General features: G+C 41.4%; 2 protein-coding genes across 5 annotated transcripts in view; one reads left to right on the forward strand and one right to left on the reverse strand.

Annotated features, from left to right (window-relative positions):
* LOC133409593 (inactive phospholipase D5-like) overlaps nt 1–14139 on the forward strand; it is a 31722-nt gene extending 17583 nt beyond the window's left edge. For 3 of the 4 annotated variants that reach the window (XM_061689826.1, XM_061689827.1, XM_061689828.1), the window contains exons 2-10: nt 2341–2477; nt 7487–7673; nt 8950–9058; nt 9834–9961; nt 10634–10831; nt 11588–11724; nt 11818–11983; nt 12065–12155; nt 12464–14139. In XM_061689826.1, the coding sequence (XP_061545810.1) occupies nt 2341–2477; nt 7487–7673; nt 8950–9058; nt 9834–9961; nt 10634–10831; nt 11588–11724; nt 11818–11983; nt 12065–12155; nt 12464–12870 (1560 nt within the window). In that variant the 3' untranslated portion in view covers nt 12871–14139. Of the gene's footprint in view, nt 1–2340; nt 2478–7486; nt 7674–8949; nt 9059–9833; nt 9962–10633; nt 10832–11587; nt 11984–12064; nt 12156–12463 lie in introns of all 4 variants that reach the window. The other variant, XM_061689825.1, reaches the window with a different exon arrangement.
* Nucleotides 14140–17015: 2876 nt separating this feature from the next.
* Nucleotides 17016–20384, reverse strand: trmt2b (tRNA methyltransferase 2 homolog B). The gene is made up of 2 exons (XM_061689829.1): nt 19388–20384; nt 17016–18671 (listed from the first exon to the last, which is right to left on the reverse strand). The coding sequence occupies exons 1-2, from the start codon at nt 20204–20206 to the stop codon at nt 18069–18071; spliced, it is 1422 nt and encodes a 473-aa protein (XP_061545813.1). The 5' UTR covers nt 20207–20384; the 3' UTR covers nt 17016–18068.
* Nucleotides 20385–20451: the final 67 nt, after the last annotated feature.

The following is a 20451-nucleotide window of genomic DNA, read 5'->3' on the forward strand; positions in this document are numbered from 1 at the left end:
GGTACTGGTATTTGACTGACAGTTAACAGTTGAATAGGGTATGGTTTCAGCGCATTCAATGGACAGGCCAACAGCGAACAGCTTGATTTTTCACCATTTTGAAGGCTCATATTATATATTGTACTTGGTGATATATTTAATCATTTAAATTTGGAATAGTTGTTAACATCACTCTTTTGTGGTGCGTCAAATTCAGAAGACATTTATTTTCACTTTACAGGGCCTTGATGACATTTTGGTTCGGTAGCGTGCCATGAGATTTTTCTACTATAAAATATGCTCCTTGTCTCAATAAAGGTTGGGAAACACTGGCCTACGCCATCGAATATGGGCATGGAATGGCAGCAAAATTTCATCATTTGGTTGATTCGACATGCAAAAGGGGAGAGGGGGCGAGGGCCCCTTCATCGTTGCTTTCAGCTTTAATTGGACTATGTCAAATTAGGGCAAAGACTGACTTTTGCAAACTCAGCCGAAAACAGTTGTAGTTTGACTAAAAAAAAATTTTTTTGTGATATCACATCTTTAATTGTTGACTGTAACGGTCCTTTGAGGTGACAAGCTAACCCGTTTACTATTTTTTCATGCTTTGTGTTGTTCAAACTTCCAAAAAAGGAGGCAAGGAGTCCTTGAGGTGATGTTCTGTTCTCACCGCAAGCTTAGACAAATGAGCCTCATTAAAAGCAGCACATTGTTGTTTGGAGTTGTGTTGTGCTGCAAACTTATCCAACCCCCCTGAGCAGCACTGCACTATAATTGGACCTTTGACACATTTATCAGGCTTTAATGTGAAGCTATGCATTATTTCTTCACTTAACTTTGTTTTCAAAGCAATTCGCGAGCAAGGTTGTTGTGCTTGTCGACGGGAAGCTTGCAGATGGCTGGCGAAAAAGGTCAAACAGGTCACAACAAGCAGGTCTGATTTGCTAGGAGACGAGCTGACAGCTTCAGTAATAAAAGCTTCCAAAATGGCTGCCAGCATGTTAACAACCACCTTCTCTGACACTGTGTGTGTGCGCTTTTAAAAGGACATTTGGGGGCTATTTACAATAGCTGCTGCATAACTTAAGTTGTGTTCATTGAGTATTGTTTATTATTTTATTTGTATTTTTTTGAGTCTTTTCATAAGTCATAATTTGCTTGTACCAAATACATGAGCTTTACAGTAAAACAAATGCAATCAATGCATTTGGTACCTGTGCCTTTAGTGGGGAGTTCCCCGACTTAATACCATAATTAAATCTATATTATAAAAACACTCAATATTCAAAACTATACAAAAATGCAATATACGTCAATCGATGCGAACATAAGGGGAATTTACAGGAATTAATATCTATAAATTTCAGGTCACCCAAGAACATCAAAATTAAATGTAATTTGAAAAAAACAATTTGAAAAATGGGGATTTTAATGTAGAATTGTAAAAGCATCCTCACTAGCATCGCAGGGGTGCTGGAGCCTATCCCAGCTGACACTGGGCGAGAGGTGGGGCACAGCCTGAACTAGTCGCCAGCCAATTGCAGGGTATATATTGAGAAACAATTTCAAATTTAGAAAAAAAAAAAAAAAATCATTCATTTTTAAACTCAGAGGATGCATGTACTGAATTATAACACAACTAAATGTGCATAATTAGATTTGTATAGAATGCACATTGAATAAATCTCCACTTAATATTATTTCCTCTATGGAATGTGTCCCACATTTAATATTTCCAAAGCGAAACCTATACAAGCGATGTTTCTGGGAACGCCTCAGGACATTTTAGAGATTTTTCTTTCCAAATAATGTCACAAACACAGTGGGGAGCAGTGCAAATTGAATGGTCAGCTCATTTTTCAATTCAGCATTGCTGCTGCAAAACTAATATTGTTGAGTACATAAAAAAGTGACTTTCGGCTTTTCCCTGTCAGGTGTCACTATAGCAAGTCACTCGCATGATTTGTTTGGCACAGTTTTTTTTTGTTGTTTTTTTTTTTTTCATCAGATGCCCTTCCTGACACGACCCACCTATTTATAATCAGGCTTGGGACCAGCAGTAGCTGGGAACAGTGCAAATATTGTTGAGTACATGGTCTGTTGATCCCCATGCATGGCCCGCCCCAGTGTCTGCTGACACTGTTACACAGTGTACAGTTTGACCTCGCTGGTCACAACATTTGGTGTCCCTCTGCAGGGCCAATTGAGCATTAAATAATTTCATCGATTAGCAATAGAGTCCAAATGAAATGCGCTACTGGAGTCTAACTAATGGATTCAAGATTCGGTCATTTTGGCCTTTTTTTTTCTTCCATTGACAAAGGTGGCGTGTAAAATCAGTGCTTTCTCTTGTTTTAGTCTCAGCAGAAGTGCATCATGGTCTTTGCCCTGCTGTGCTGCTTCGCCGTGCTGGTGGCGCTCATCTTCTCGGCGGTGGACATTTGGGGTGAGGACGAAGACGGCATCTCAGAGGACAACTGCAGCCGGGACTGCAGGTGGGAGGTGGACCTGTGTTTTGCTCTTGGACATTTTGATTTACCTCTGCCAAGCATAAAAAAGCAATTGGTTGTTATAATCACTGTTTGCTTGTTAGCAGGATTACGCTAAAAACAGTGCAGCCGATTTCTACCAATCTTTGTAGAGAGGCTGGAGAAGCAATGAAATTTGGATATGAATCTGAATAAATGTTGGGGTTTTAAAAGTCGAGAATGCATTTTAATCGCTGTTAGTTCGTTAGCAAGATTTCGCTAAAAAAAAACGGAACAACTGTAGACAGGTGGAAGAAGAAATCAAATATTTGTGTGAATCTGGATTAAAGTAGTACGAATTAAATGGGGAGAACTTGTTTTAATTGCTGTTTGTTTGTTAATAGTTACGTAGAAGTGGCCTTCTAGCAAAGGAATGGAAAAACCATTACAAATCGGTTGTGAACAATAGCTTCACCAATCAGGAAAGTGCAAGCGTAACCGAGAAACCAACAAACAAAGGGCCCAATTTTGCTGTTTGTGTCACAACGGGACCATTCCCATGCCTTAAAAACAAATGGTGCGCTCCCACGTCTTACGTCAATTTCCATCCACTAGGAAGTGGCTAGATGCTCCACCATCTTCACCATCACGACTGAGGAGCAGAAAGGTGTATGATCAGCAATGGTTTGGCTGATCCAGCAGTCCCATTCCCTCCATTAGACTACTATGCTGACATCAAGCATCCCGCCTCAATTACGTCCTTTATCTGCTTTCCTTGCATCCCCGCCCATCTCCTCCCTCATTCCTCAAATCGGCCCGCTAAGAGGCACTCAGTGCTCGTGCTGGCCTGTCCTTCTCTTTGCTCTCAGACCCAAAAAGAGCTGAGCTGGACCATACGATTTGTCAAAGTTAAAGGTGGACTGTTTTGTTGTTTTTTTGTTTTATGGACTTTACAAGTCAGTGGTATTTTTATTAATTTTTTTGTCGCTATTTTTATGTTAATAGGATTATTCCAAAGCGGCACGGTGGACGACTGGTTAGCACATCTGTCTCACAGTTCTGAGGACCGGGGTTCAAATCCCGGCCCCGCCTGTATGGAGTTTGCATGTTTTCCCCGTGCCTGCGTGGATCTAAATTGCCCGTAGGTGTGACTGTGAGTGCGAATGGTTTTTCGTTTATATGTGCCCTGTGATTGGCTGGCGACCAGTACAGGGTGTACCCCACCTCTCTCCCGAAGATAGCTGGGATAGGCTCCAGCCCACCCGTGACCATGGTGAGGATAAGCGGTACAGGAAATGGATGGATAGATCGATTATGCCAAAACTACACAACTGATTTCCATGAAACTGGACTAAAATGGCAATCTGAGTAGCCTGCTAACCCAAAAATGAATGGACAAACAAAATGCCCGATTTTGTTACCGCACATGGAATTATTGTGTTCTTTTTGTAAAAAAAAAAAAAAAGAGCTGAGTTAGACCATACATGTTAAGGTGGACTATTTTTTTTTTGTTTACGGTGGGCCGCACTTTACAAGTCTAAGTGGAATTTCTTTTTCTAAATTGCTCTTGGTTTGTTAGCAGCATTACACCGAAACTACACAACGGATTTCTATGAAGCGGGACTTACTTTAAATGGCCGTCTAATGCTAAAATTTTACATCATTCTCAGTGAACCAGAGATTGACCTGGTAGCCAACAAACGAATAGAGAAGCAAACTGTCCAATTTTGCACCCTCACATGAAAATATTGTTTTTCTTGCAAAATGAGCTGAGCTAGAACATACACTAAAACTATTCAATTTCTACGAAACTGCACCAAATTGGCCATCAAATGCGAACATTTTACGTCATTCTCCATAAACAGGAGCGCTAACAAACAATTCTTGCCCAGTTTTGTCACCTGAAATTGATGTATTTTTTTTTCTTCCAAATGGCGTATTTCCACACTAATTCCACCGCAATTACAAGGCGACTTACTTCAAGAATGAAGTATGACTTTATTTTTGCAATTATTTGACGTTATTCTTGAAATTATACAATATGTGTTTTTGTTTTCAGGCCCTAATAGACCTTTCTGTTCCTATTCACCTCCTCTGCAGAACAACACGACTGTATTTTCTTACTGTGTATTGCTCGATGGTTTATGCACAGTTTGAGTTTACGAGACGGCCTTTCGTAATTTCCTGGTGTCGGGCGGCTCGTAAGCAGGTTACAATTGACCTCCAGGCTGCTGTGCAAAAAGGCTAGATGGAGGCCCAAATTTCATGATGCTTTTAGCACCTCGTCAACACCACCGCGGAGTGCAGACGTTCCATTTCCTGGCTCAAGCGGTCCGCCGAGTGCAGCTTGTGATTCTGTCAATAGACCTTATAAAGATAAGAGATAGAATGCATCAATTTTGGGAACACTGCGTGCTTGTCCGTGATGACTGTATGTGTGACATCAAAATGCCAAAAACATCCTTGTTAACCCTGTTCTCATAGAAATTTTGTACACAAAAAGTACACTGCATTGAGTAGACATTAAATTTTTTTAACTTTTTTTTTTTTTTTTTAAATAAAATAATTTGATAAATTACAACCGGATTACGTACCGACCCATAGACCTACCTAACCTGCTTAGCAAACTACCTATCTACCGACCAAACTACCTACTCGCCCCAACAACCCCACCTATCTACCCATCCACCAACTTGTCTCCCATACCTAACCTACCAATTAATCTCCCTCTTACTTATCAACCCACCCTACCTACCTACCATAATATCCACTTCCCAAACTACCAACCAACCCACAAGACCCAACAACCTGACCTTTGTACATCACCCACTCGCCTCACCTACATGACCTACCGACAGTAACTATCTACCGAACTGCCTCCTACCTGCCAACCTACCCACCCACCTGTCCCCCTACCTAACCTCCCAAGTTACTTACCAAACTACCTACCTATCTATCAAACTACCCATCTACATACCTACTGAACTACCTACGTAACAACCCATCAGACCCAACAACCCGACCTACCTTCCTATTCACCTGACACACCCACCTACCAGACCGACTGACGACCTACCTGCTTACCTACCTACCTACCAACCTACCTGAACCACCCGAACAACCCACCTAGCCTGATAAACTGACCTACCTACCTCTCTACTGACACTTGGCAGCACATTTCCCTCCAGAATGTCTTGCTAGTGTTGGGAATTCGCTGCACAGATTGAAGACTCTCAAGGCCAATGCAGCAAAAGCAGCTCCAGAACATAACCAAGCCTCCTCCCTGTTTCATAGTTGTTGCAGTGTTCTTTTCTAAAGCTAAGAGGAAGTCAGAGCACTTGAAATAATCTAATATTCATCCAAAGGAATAACATCCTGAGGAAGGGTGAACATTTCCGCTACTGATTTTGTGAATTCGGTGTGTGGCCATCATGAGGCTCATACGCCATCTGACCTTTGGCTGCGTCCCAAAATCTGAGCAAGCCAGGAATTTCAAAGAGAGAGCTGGCAAGTGCCTGCAAATCAAAGCCATGCCAGTAAATGAAACGCACCGGGGCCAAAGTGCCCTTCAGTGAACGAGCGCCGGCTGGGCACGCTTGTGCTCGTATATGTTTGATATTATTACAGAGGGGGGTCTGCCAGAGTCTAATTTAATTCTCTGGCTTGGTCAAATCCATTTGCAACAGTAACATTATTTGAGATCTCAACGTGCCAAAAATTGTATCCCTTGCTTGAATTTGTATTGCCTCATAGTGTCAATGCCATTTAAAAGACAGTAATCTGTGTCATTTGAGCTGACCTTATTAATGTAACATGATCGCTTTGTTGAGCAACCCTGGATGTTATGAACCAATCAATTGATGTGGATTCAGAATGTTTTAAATAATGATTTATCAATAAGATACGTATTTTGTATAATTTAGAACAACATTTTCACTTGTCCGGAATATTTTGTACAATTTTCAAGTAAATTTCTTCTCATATTGAACATATTGTACAATTTCTAACTAAATTATCGCATGTAAACGTATAATTTTCAAGGACATTTACTCTGTTTTAAGATATTCTATAGTATTCAAGTAAATTTTCCCTTGCTTAAGATTTTGAATTTACAAGAAAATTCTCTCGTGATCAACATAATGTTTTTTTTTTTTTTTTTTTTTTTTTTTTTTTTTTTTTTTTTCATAATTTTCAAGTGCATTGTCTCTCATCCTTAACATTTTGGTAAATTTTCTCCCTCGTCCTTAACATTTTCTACAACTCGCAAGGAGATTTTTCACTCACAGTTAACGTTTTTGTGTAATCTTTCAAGAAAATTCTCACACATCCTTAATCTACAGGACAAGAGTGGCGTGGAGGTGCTGCCAAAATATCTCTACCACTACTCTCTAACTCTAGTTTCATGTTTACTGTGTCAAAAGTATTGTATGATTATAGACTTGTCGCTTTTGTGACATGAATGTATCACAACTCATCCACATTACCCTGTGTGAGCTCAATTAGCTGCGACTGTACTGTATCATCATTTTCTTCCTCCTGCTGGGCCACCATAACAATCTGCATGTCTCACTGAATCCTCCTTGTCTCCCATTGGTTTAAATGCACGTAATCAATCATTTTACTTATTTAATGGTCTGTGCACCTTTTATGTAACATCATCTAGGCTTGTGCTATAGTATCGAGTTGGCGCTGGTTCTGTTTTGTTGTTGTTTTATCCTGCACCTTGTACTTCATTTTTTCCTGATGTGGTGTAATCACATCCACTGCTGACGCGAGCACAATAACCTTCAATTAGACTCACATAGACCCAACAATATGTGATGATGTGTAATAATGTTTCCTGGTGGAAGATAAGTGAAGTTGATGTTCCTCATTAAGCTGGCCATCATTTGACAGCCAATTAGTCAGGTAATTGCCACCATTGACGACAGGAGACACATACCATTGTATTACGGCTAAATCATTACGACTAGGACAGAAAATTACCTTGTATTAGTTTCCATTGGTAATACATCTTTCATGGTTCTTTTCCTCAGAGTTGTTCTGGTGGAGAACATTCCGGAAGATGTCTCCTTTTCGAACAGCACCGCGTCCCACCTACCGCTGTCATCAGGGCTCTTCGGCCTACTGGATCGGGCCATCCGCGTGGTGGAGATCGTTTCCCCGCTGTGGCTCCTCAACTCCACCGAATACGAGTCCAACTTCCATCCTGCAGCCAGACAGGTACAAATGGCGAATTAGAAATGGTCCACTGAAAATCATATTGTGCTTTACTTATTGTACAGTTTTCAAATGAATCCACTCATTTTTGCTGAACGTTTTGTACAATTTCTAACTGACTGGTTCCTTGTGGTTAATATTTTGCACAATTTCCACCTAGATTCCCCTTGGTGCTCAACAGTTTTTACAATTTCCAACAAAACTGTTGTATGTGTTTAACATTTTGGACAATTTCCAACTAAATTTTCCTCACGAGAAGAAGTTGCAACAGCTGTTGTATTGTTGTTATTGTTGTTTTGGCTGCATTAAATGAGCTACTCATTTCAGGTTTGGGATCTGACTAACTGTTATTGACTTGGCGTAAAAGGTTCCAAAACACATATACACACATACAGGACAGTGTATCAGATTCAGGACTAATAACAACTGGAGCCTGTTCATTAGGAGGTAATGGCTCCTCCTCAGAGGTTTCAGTATAAGAAAAGCTAATGGTCTTTTATCCTGTAGCAACACTGCTGCATTGATGTGTGTGTGTGTCTCATTGTGTTTGTGAGCATCAGCAAATACTTTGCTGATTAATTAGATGCATTAACTAATTAGGGTTGCAAAATTCATGAAAAGCCAACATACATTCCAACAAACAGGTCAAATTTGAGGATCTTCCCTCCATTCCACTCAAAGGCAGCAAAGGCCCGATCATTGGAAATCTCGGAAGATTATTCTAGTTGAACGATTATTCTGTGGTGTGGGGGGGTGTTAAGAGTGAATTTTTTTTTTCATGCCCGATTTCTCTCAGAAAATAGTCGGGGCCGACATAAATGTTAAACCTGTTCAATATTTACGACGGCAAATCCTCGTGTGTGGTCAACACCGAGTGGCTCAAAGCCACAGACTTCTGTGAATTGGAACGGTAGCCGACCAGGAAGCGTCAAGCTGATGCTGTTGCCAGACACAAATAAAAGAGCAACTGGTTGTGTTGTGTGTTTAATAATGTGCCTCACAAAACATTCACAACAATAAAAATGAGCTTGCAACCACAATGTGGTTACGAGACAAGCTAACAATTAGCGAAGGTTTTTCTATTTCTACCACTCACAGGTCAGTTTTGGTACTACAATAGACAGATTACACCACACGCGATGAGGGTTTTAAGATTTTTTTTTACCTCATCACGTCTGGGGTCTCTCTCGTTTTAAAAATCAGTATCCGTGTACCCTGCTTAAATCTATAAGGAACCAGGTCCAGTATATTTTGGTGCATTTATGTGTCTACCTCACAGGGTAGAATTCTGCTCTCCAAGCTGCTGGCACTGAAGTCCAGGAAAATTCAGCTAAAGATCTCCAGCGGTATTGTGGACTCGGTGGAGCTTAAGACACTCGCCAGACATGGTCAGCATTCAAGTTCTCTGGAGTAGCCATCTTGGCTCATTTGTACTCGCGTTATCCACCGCCAATTTCCCGTCCACTATTCACAATAATAATAGGGACCAAGCCCTTCTGTGACTAGCGAAAATTTGACCTTAAAAGGTTTACAATTGCCTCTCAATACCACAAGATGGCATCAAAGCACTACTTTTCCATAAAATAGGGCTTAGGCACTATCTTGTGGCAGCTTAGGATGTTTCATAAAGTGCACAAAAACATGGAAAAGGCAAATTTTTAGGATGGGTTCCAAAAAATAATCATATGTGAATAGGTGATTTGACGAGTAATGAATCATGAATATGCAGGGGAGCACTGTATTCACATTTTTTAACCTTAGTTATTTACTGAAAGATTCCTTTTGTAATGCTCTTAGATGCCACAAGATGGCACCAAAGCCCTGGCAAATAGGAAGGTAGTGATTTGTGTCAAAGAAGAAGACTAAAGTGATTAATCTCGACTGAGAGACGAGCTTTCGATATTGGTTGGGAGCTGAGATCAACCTAGAATGTTAGTGGAAAGTCCCATTTATTATTAAGAGTAATGTTATAAGATGAGTTTGAAATGATTGTAAAGTGATTTGGGATCATGGTTTGTGATATATTTAGGGTTTAAACTATTTATACAAGCAATTTTCTCTCTTTTAGCCCAGACGTTAATTGCGCATGGTTTTTCGTTATTCACGCTAAGGCTCGGTCCACATTCATATAACTTGACACATCAACTTCTTCTGTGTTTGCAGGCGCAGAGGTGCACTATGTGAACATGACGGCGCTGACAAAAGGTCGCCTCCACTCGTCCTTCTGGGTGGTGGACAGGAGACACTTCTATATCGGCAGCGGCAGCATGGACTGGAGATCCCTGGCCACAGTATCTAATATACACACATACTCTTTTGCACAGGGGTTCTCAAACGTTTTAGGTTCAGGGGCCCCTTCCAGTATATAGGACAAACTTTTCCAAGGACATCCTCATAATCCTAAAGCCAATTGAACATAATTACCATGTGTACTCCTAAATGTCATAGGAAATAAAGTTGCCTATTTTTTAGAAAAAAATCGAAAAGTTACAATAACAAATTCATATTGTCTAGAGAAAACATTCATGAGAATAGCCGTATTTTTCAAGAAAAAAAAGTCATAATCTTTACAATAACACAAATATATTTTTTCAGGATTCAAAATTTTTTATTTTACAAGAATAAACTTGTATTTTTCCAAGATTAAGTCAAAATCCATTCATTTTTTTACACTGGTTATCCTTATTAGGGTAGCGTTTGCGCTAGATTTCAAATTATTTTGCTGATCCCCAAGCTACAGCTCCCTGACATGGAACTCAGTTTGAGAACCATGCACTGCTGTAGTGATAATCCAACCATTTTCAACACCGCTTATCCTGGTTAGGGTCGCGGGACGCTGGAGCCTATCCCAGCTGACTTCGGGCGAAAGGCAGACCACACCCTGAACTGGTCGCCAGTCAGTCGCAGGGCACAGCTGTAGTGATAATTTAGACAAAAGCATGGATTGTGTGTGTGCTCACCAGAAGAAGGAGCTGGGTGTGTTGGTGTACAACTGCAGCTGTCTGGCTCTGGACCTCCACAGGGTGTTCAATGTCTACTGGGGGCTCCAGTACAAGGACTTCATCCCCTCCTTCTGGTCAAAACGCCTCTTTGCCTTCTTCAACAAGGAGTCGCCTCTGGAGCTCACCCTAAACAGCACCAAGGCCCAAGCATATATCTCTGTAAGTGACGACTGCAGAGGAGATTGAGGATGAGATTGGAGATGAGAAGGAGGATGGGAGAGAGGATAAAACAATATGGATGAGATGAATTTGAGATTGAGGATGAGATTGAGATTAGACAGGATGATTGGTGATGACTGACGAGATAGGATGGAGGGTGAGATCAAATAAAATGACATCGAAGTTGAGACTAAATGAAATGGAAGATGGCATCAAGGATGGGATGAGATTAGATGGCGGGTGAGATGAGATGAAAGATCCAATTGGATGAGATGAGAAATAAAACAAAGAGGATGAAAAGGAGGACAAGATGATAGATGGAGAATTGGATGAAGGAAGGGGTGAAGGATGAGATAAAATGGAAGATGGGATGAGATGAGATGGAGGATGGGAAAGAGGCTATAATGAGATTGCAGATGGGGTGAGATAAAATGAAAGAGGGATGGGATAAGATTGAGAGTGGGATAAAGGATAAAATGAGATAAGATTGAGGCTGGAATGTAGGATGAGGTTAGAGGAGATGGAGGATGGGGTGAGAATGAGATCAAATGGAGAATGGCATGGTGGATGAGATTAGATGAGATGGAGGATAAAACAATGCATGGGGCCCATTCGCTGGGAGCAGCTATGATCACAGCAGCTCAGGATCACAGTGACGATGTTATTCTCCTCACAATTACCGCACATTCATGTAGTTGCCAACTTGTTGATGTTTAACTTTATTTCCATGAGTTGACATGTTTGTTCTGTGCACAGACCTCCCCGGACATTTTCATCCCCAAAGACCGAAGCAGTGACTTGGAAGCCATTTCACGGGTCATAAAGGATGCCCGTCACTTCGTGTACATCTCCATCACAGACTACTTGCCCCTACTCAACACCAGTGCTTACAGGTCAGCTCAGTACCATTTGCTATCTACAGTAAATCGCGGGTGGCCCCACCCCCCTTATCAACATAAATCCTATGCGTGTGTTCATGATCCAAGGTACTGGTCTCGTATCGACGGCTTTATCCGGGAAGCTCTGATCCTGAGGAGAGTGCGCGTACGTCTGCTGATAAGTTGCTGGGAAAACACTCATCCGCTGACTTTCAACTTTGTGTGGTCTCTGAGGAGTCTGTGCATGGAACAGACCAACTGCTCACTGGAAGCTGTGAGGACAAACCATGAATGATTCAAACCATTACACCCATTATAAAGGCAACAATATGTACATGTGTGTGTGTACATGCAGAAGTTCTTCAACCCCAGACTGCAGAGGGATGGCAATCTCCAAGGGATAAACCACAACAGGTTCATGGTGACGGACAGAGCCATTTATTTAGGTTTGTACATTGACTATTACACTTGTTTTTACTCTAAAAAATGGATATAGCAGAAAAATCTGCGATATAGCAGGACCGCGATTGTTGAACCACGGTACAGCGGGGGATGGCTGTATGCTAAACGAACCCTGACTCTATCCTCACAGTTGTGCACTAAAGTTGCAGGGCATGCTCTTTGTTGTGGAGCAAAAAATCAGAATCAGAATCATCTTTATTTTGCCAAGTATGTCCAAAACACACAAGGAATTTGCCTCCGGTAGTTGGAGCCGCTCTAGTACAACAGACAATGGTTGTTTTTGTCCTGACAGGTAACCTGGACTGGGTGGGGAATGAGTTCACCTACAACGCGGGCGTAGGCCTGGTTATCAGTCTAACCGAAGGCGCCCAGGAGGATAAGAACACCACGGTGGTGGAGCAGTTCCGGGCCGCCTTCGAGAGGGACTGGTTTTCCAGCTACACCCGCTCCCTTCAGGCCAACAAGATCCCAATCTGCAGCAAGCACCAGATGAACAGAGTGGTACCGGCCAAAGACACCCAGTGGGACGGCGGGCCGGTGCCCGTCAGGGTGGGTCAGCGGGATAACACTCCGGCACCCATGAGAAACAATCCCAAAGACGACAGACAGCGTGGCAAAGCAAGGCGCCGCGATGGTGTCCAGAGTGAGACCAATGGACTGGTGTCAGTTGGAGACCAGAAAGTCAGTCGTCTTGAATAATCACAGCCACAAATCAAAAGGACTGTATGGGATGACCCAAAGGAACCCCTGCCTCCCACATTTGGGGAAAACCGCCTCTTTCACTGGAATCACTGGCTCTTTTGTAGCATTTTTGTAGAACACTTTCAGGCTAAGAATAGCTAGTTTGTAGAGACCTTTTGTTGGCTAGATATGTGGATGAACTCAGGAAGGAAGCTTCTCTCGTGCTACTTGTCTCTGGACAGATAAACTCGGCTGGATTTACACTGAAAGGTTCAAGCGACCACCAGGAATAGCCAAGTTGTAAGCACTACTCCGTCACAGTTCTCTCTTAAAATCTCAGCTCCGGCCTCCTTATGTGGAGTTTCCATGTTTTCCTCGTACTTGGTTTTATCCAGGTACTCTGGTTTCCTCCCACATTCCAAAAACATGCTTGTTGGGTTCATTGATGACCCTAAATCAGGGATGTAAAACGTACTTTTATCATTGGCCATATCGTAGTTATGGTTGCTTTCAGTGCACTATTCGTGAATTTCACCTATTTGTGTTTTTTTAAACCCATTCTTGGTTATTCACTGAAAGACATTTGTAGTTTTTGGGTTATTTTTGTGCTTTTTTTGTAAGATGCCACAAGATGGCGCTAAAGTAAATCGGTAAAGAAGTATGTCGACGTGAATGCAACTGCTAGAGTTCTTTGGATGTCAAAGAAAATAATGTAAGATGAATTTGAAATGATATTTCAGTGTTTTGGGATCACAGTTTGTGGTGTGGTTACAGTTTACACTAAATATATCAACAATTATAAACATTTTGAGGGGGCCTTTCACTGATATACAAAGATCATGAACAGCTGAGATGTGTCACTTCAAGATATTTCCTTGACACCAATTACTACTTTCCTATTAGCTGGATTTGACACCATATTCTGGCATTTGAAGGCATTGCAGAAAGAGCACAAAAATATAAATAATGGAGGATATGTTTAAAAATAAGGTAAAATAGATGAATTCGCCAAGAGGGGCTTGAGTTTGACACCTGTGCACTAAATGGTCCATGGGTGTGAATGTGAGTGTGAATGGTTGTTTGTTTGTGTTCCCTGCAATTGACTGGTGACCACACCAAGATGTACTGCTGAGATAGGCTCCAGCTCACCCAGGACCTTAATGAGGGCAAGTGATATGGAAAAAAAAAAATCGATGGATGGATGATGAATGGATGATTGTTCAAGTGACACAATTTCCATTTTTTCCCTCAAGCGGCACAATTGGGATATGCGTCATGGCAGCGTACATGGGGGAGGGGGGGTGGGGGGAATAACGCATAGAATCGGATTTTTTAGATCACAATCAGATCTCTTCCAAATGTGGATGAGTGTGGAGGTTTTTGTATTATTTATGCATTATGGTTTACTTCTGTGTAGGCAATGCATGGTGATTACATGCAATTTGGGTTTCGGCTCACGCAGGTTTTTTTTCACATGTTCCGTCAATGTAAACTGAACACTTGAAATGTACATGAAAATAGACAGCCCCCCCCCAAAAAATATAAAGAAAAAAAAAAAAAAAAAGAATTGGTTTTAGGCATTAAATCGCAATTGATAGCCTGGATTTGCAGTGTAAATCCAGCACTATTATTTGTCCAAAACTAGTCTAAGCAGTTCCGGAATGATGGGACATTTTCCTCCAGAAGATCAAAGCCGAGGCATTACCTCCAAACACTTATTAGTTTCATAGGCAACATATTTGCATGGTATCTGAGGATTGTGGTGATATGCTGTGATGTATTACACAGGTCTTATAGTCCTCAATTAATTATTTTTAATTTGACAGTTCTGTATAGCAACAGCGTTTGTCTGCATCTACACTTTTTTTTTCCCAATGGGGAAGTGCAATTGTCAGTTGACTGTAATATTCTATGGCGACGAAAATGTTTGCATGCCTATGCAAAGAAAGAAAGGACTCGTGGGGACATGTTTATGTAGCTTTAAGTAGTTGCTGTAAGTAGCCTTTAGTATTTAGGTGTCCTGAAAAGCGCTATATTTGTCTCAATGAGGCCTTCTTGGAATCTCTGTGCATATTATTCTTAGTTCAAACGAATGAATCACTTTATGGGGTGACTCAACACACCCTAAAACCCACCAATTTTGGCAAATGTGTGTATCCAAACCTAAATGAACCCCGATCGAAAGCAGGTATCCTGACAAATGGGAGACGCTAAATTGCCAAGGTTTTTTGCCCACGGCATCTAAAGGAGCTTGACATCAGTGTCATGGTGGTTTTGAGGACTCACCGTGAAAAAGGATAAGATGACCTATTCATAGCTTAGTTGTATTCTTATGACCGTGCTGAGTCTTTGCATCCAGGGCCCAATGACATTTAAGACTACAAACATTCATCCAACTGCGTCGACAAAAATTAACTGACGTTAAAATGACCCTTTAAAAGTTGACAGCCGCCACGGCAGACTGCATGAATGTCAGGAAGCTTTGTTCGTGAATCCAAGCAATATTTGTCAGAAAAACATTTGTTTGTAAACAGATTTAATCATAAAGCGAGGTTCAAGTCAAGGTACCACTGTAAATTGACATTTAACAGGCATTATTCAGAAATATTTACTAGCGCTATCTAGTGGCCACTATGATAACTGCCGAATTTTGTTTTCAAACGTAGAGGAAAAAAACATAGATGATATAAAAGCATGGTTACAAAATAGTAATAATTTAAAATTATTTTACATGTTAAATCATTTTCACACATGATGTTTATTTCTGCTGATTAAGTAGAATTTTATCAGTATCACATTAAATATAATATATACAACATCAGAATCATCTTTATTTGCCAAGTATGTCCAAAAAACACACAAGGAATTTGTCTCCGGTAGTTGGAGCCGCTCTAGTACGACAACAGACAGTCAATTGACAGAGAACACTTTTGAGACATAAAGACATTGGGAAAAACAGTACTGAGCCATAAAGGGTTGCTAGTTATCTGGTAATGCCGGTACAATTTTATTATTATTATTATTTTGACAATTGTGCAAAAAGATGCAGAGTCCTCTAGCACTTGGAGCAGTTCGAATGACTAATCTCGCAATCGTCTCATGCCTCATATAGTAATCTGACAGCTGGTCTGTTTTTCAGTAATTTAGAATAAACATTGCTGCAAAATATATATAAATGGAAATGATGCCGATTACACTTAAAGGGACGATAAGTCTGTTTTTTTTTTGCTGTGTTTTACAGTTTTTAAATTCCAGATACGACGTTTTAGCTTTTTAAACATCGCCTACCTTTACGCTGTTGAAATGTTTTTTCAGCATGACTGCTGCCTCGCATGCCCTGCCTTCACTTGTGCACTGTACAAGTCATAATACAACAGTGTATACCTTTAAAATACAGGAGGAATGCCTATTTATTTTAATACCTTTGTTAATGCACACATACACTGGATTACTGTATATGACTGATTGCTGCATTTTTACGGTTAATAAAGAAAAAGTGCACTCTTTGTTTTGGAGTCCTTTGTTTGAATATGCTAATTTTTGCATGGGAAATAACGACAATGAGAACACATTATGATAATTTAGTAGAATGAATAGGATGCAATTGGGAACTTGCAGGTTAGACTGTAACAGGGAATTTATGTGCAGTTGGAGAAAGAATTGCAGTACAATGTTAGACATAAGAAATGGAACAGTTTGCTTTTTTTTCTATTAATATTTACATTATATATTGATACCATTGTGTATTTTTTTTATTTTAATATTGTCATTGGCCAATTAAAAACATTGGAGGATATTGTTATTATTTAGTGGCAATATGTTTGTTCAAGAAAGAGGATCCAATAGTATATATTAATCCACAAGCCAAGTTATTTGTTGTTCAAAAGAAGAAGTGCTATTCAAAAACTCAGTTTTTCAAAAAGTATTTTTTGTTGGTTTAAGACAAAATGTTTTTAATTATTTCTGGGTCATTTACATTTGTGCAAATACTTTAGCTACCTAATTTATCAAAATTGAGAGTGGCACTCATACCAGTATCACTCATCATTGAAATAAAACCTTACGTTATTTTTTATTTCACAAAAAAACGATGAATAAATAAAATACAAACAGTATATTGTGTATAAATTTAAAATGAAAACGAAATAAAAACAATCCTTTTCAGTATTTATCAATGACCCAAAAAAAAGCTGAAAAATCCCACATTATAGTTTTTAGAATTATCCATCCATTTTCTGAGCCGCTTCTCCTCACTAGGGTCGCGGGCGTGCTGGAGCCTATCCCAGCTGTCATCGGGCAGGAGGCGGGGTACACCCTGAACTGGTTGCCAGCCAATCGCAGGGCTTTTTAGAATTAGCTTTAGAAAAATAAAAACTCAAAGTTTGGAGTTAACAATATACAGTTATTACGTTAATATATTCAAATTATATTAATGTATATTTATACTAAGTTATTATATTATATAACATTTTAGTTCACTATAGAAGTAAGATAGTTGCTTTATGGCAATGTCTATATATGTGTGTGTATATATGCACACACACACACACACACACACATAAACACACAAAACGACGACTGGACTTGAGTCAAAGACAAACAAAGATAAATTATGTCTTGACTGAACTGGAATGGACTGGACTGAAATGGTGACGGGGGATTTGCTTGGGGCTCTTTGGTAGAAACGACTCTAAAGGTGTTATAATGGCGTCATCTAGTGTAGAAATGTTGTACAGCAACTTGATGATCCACAGTGGAAACTGCATAACCGAAAGCAAGCTTCATAAAGGCACGTTTGGACGAGTTTGGTGTAGAAGAACCTGGAAGCCCTGACCTTAAGGGTGCATCAGTTGGGTAATGACCACCACACTCATAGTGCCCCGCTCTTCTGGACAACTACAGGGCACAATGATCTGCCCCATGTGCTTTTGAAAGTTGCTGCTATCTTGCTATATGTTAGCACAACAACTATTACTTAGCATTTTATCCATCATCACGAGAAATACTATCTGACAGCATAGCATGACGTAAAACAAAATAACACCAGAGGCACATAAAGGACTACAAAAGAGTGGAAGCTGTTATAGCTCCACAGTAGTGAATGAACGTAATTTAGTTTTCACGGCCAGTTGTTCCAATACTATTGACTTGGTATATGACATGGGGCTGTCACTAAGGCAGTAGTTCTGATTCCAAAGTATGAAATATGCCATTTGTTACCTCTCAAAGAGAATCACAAGTTCACAGTGTTCAGTATGTGGGAACATGTCCACAGGCACAGCCAGACTCGGAGAAAAAGCATCCCCTGTGAGATTCCTCTTTGGGTCAGGAGCGCAACAAAGCTCCCTGAAGTTCCTCAAGGCCTCCCCGTCTGGCTTACAGGACACATAGACCACACGGTGGATAGCGGGCCTGTTGCGTAAGGCCTGGATCACTTTGTGATGGAGGCCGGCGCGGGAGGGGTTCACCAAGGCTGTGAGACGACCGTCCCCAGAGGCCAATCGGGACACGAGGCCAGGGAGGACGGCCTCTGCCTTTCCAGCGATGAACTCGCACTTGTCAAGCTTATTGAGGGCCGCGTTGTATCTCGCGTCTTCCACCGCCTGCTCTATGAGCTCAACGCCGACAAGTCGCTGTACTCTGGGGGACGCCGTAATGCCCATAGCGCCTGTCCCGCAGCACACATCGAGGAGAGTCCCTGTTCTGTCCTCAGAATTGGGGACGCACAAGTCCCGTACCGCGCTGTATAGCACCTGAGCGGCGGCCTGGTTCACCTGGAAGAAGGCGTCGGGAGAGATGCGGAAGCTGAAGCCCAGCATCTGTCAGTGAAGGCAAAGCAGTCAAGAAAAGGATGGGTGTAGTTCTCGTGACTTTTTGTGACTGGCTAACCATTAGCCAGTCTGTGTGTTGTGTGACTGAACATCAGTTGTGGGCCATAGAAACCTGTGTTAAGGATTTGTTCCAGGCAGCATTATTCTCCTCAGTGGCATCGAAACAGAACTTCAGAATATTTAGAGAGACTCGCTCACATCCGATAAAAAAAGAAATACATTATTAATTTTTCTTATAGTTGTAATGGAACATTTGTTGCCATGTGATGTTTTTTTGTAACTAGACAGTCACATAATGGTAAACGTTTTTCCACCCGTCCCTCAGATATAGAACTGCAACCTTTACCTTGCTTGTAGGTGCAAACCATGTCCTTGTATCAAGGTAGCAAAGAGCCCAAGTGGGTGGTCTTATCAGGTTTCTGAGAATAATTAGTTTTGCTCTTCTTGGTATCTTGATGAGGGAGGGGACTTCTAATTTATTTTTAGATGTGGGGCAGAGAACAGATATATGTTTTTTTTACAGCACGCTCTAATAACTTGTTTCTCTCTGAGTCCTCTTATAGTAAATAAATATAGTTGAGGTTTTTGTCTAAATCAGATCGCCTACTTCTTTTACCCATTGCACACGAACTCAACATTCTACAACATAGTCTAATACCCATTCATACGTTACACTTCACATTTTCTGGTCTTGTTTTCATTACCTGCTCATGAATGTGTGTCTGGCCGTACAGGAGCTGGTAGGGCGAGTTTTCATGCGAGCAGCGGGTCATGGCGCTCTCCTGGAAGTAGAGTGAGTCCAGCTCACAAGCCGACCCCGCGCCCCGTGTAAAGAACTCAGTCAAGTCCGACTTGTGAACCGCCAACTCCTCCCAGGTGAGCTGTTGTGGGTGGAAATAGACGACAGCCATGGTGTGGCCTGCTGTGTTGGTCCTCACCGTGACCTCTCTCCAGTGCCCCCCCTCGTGGAAGAGGAGGCAAGGCTCCAGGGAAGAGCGGTGGATGAATTCCTGGTAGCATCTGGCCACCTGTTTGTGCTTCTCCGGTATGTTGGGCAGGTGGTCTCCATTGACACAAACAATGTTTCCATCCTTGCCTTTGCCAACGTAAAACCCAACTGTCTTCGGGTTTCCGTCCACTCCTTTGTTTACGGAAAATGTTGACTTGTTGCGGTAACCGTCCCTAACGGGGGAAGGCAGGATAGGCAGGACAGGAAACGTGATCTTCCCTCCACCACAAAGCCGCTCCAGTATCCTCACCTGGTGTTTTTGCTTGACTTCAAGTTGCTCATCATAACTGAGCCTCCACAGGGGGGTGACCACAGAGGCCAGCCTCTCCTCCCAGGACAGATCACCTGTCCAGTTAGGCTTCTTATGTCTCTTCCTCTGACGGTTCTTCTGTGGATGGAGCGTTCCCTGAACTGCAGCTATAGTTTCTTTAGATGAAAAAGACAGACAGTTCTCCCACCGAGGACGCACAAGAAGAAACCCTCGAATACAAATGAATGACCGACAGCAAGCCATATTGGCTTTTAAAGATGGCACAGTTGCTAGGTCACAAAATTAACGCAATTCAAACGCAAATACACCTGTTTAAAAGACTATCTTCTTCATCTTCTTTAAATGGCGGTTGGTGCGTTTCTGCCACTTTTAAACGTCTCTCGGGTAACATGGGGCAAATGGCGAAAACCGGTAGGGGTCCCACTGTTGTGACGTATGGATTTTTTTAGTTGTTTTTTTTTTTGCCTTTGCGTGGCGTCATCATTCTG

The sequence above is a fragment of the Phycodurus eques genome, chromosome 11 (genome assembly GCF_024500275.1).
Source record: "Phycodurus eques isolate BA_2022a chromosome 11, UOR_Pequ_1.1, whole genome shotgun sequence".
Taxonomy (NCBI): Eukaryota; Metazoa; Chordata; class Actinopteri; order Syngnathiformes; family Syngnathidae; genus Phycodurus; species Phycodurus eques.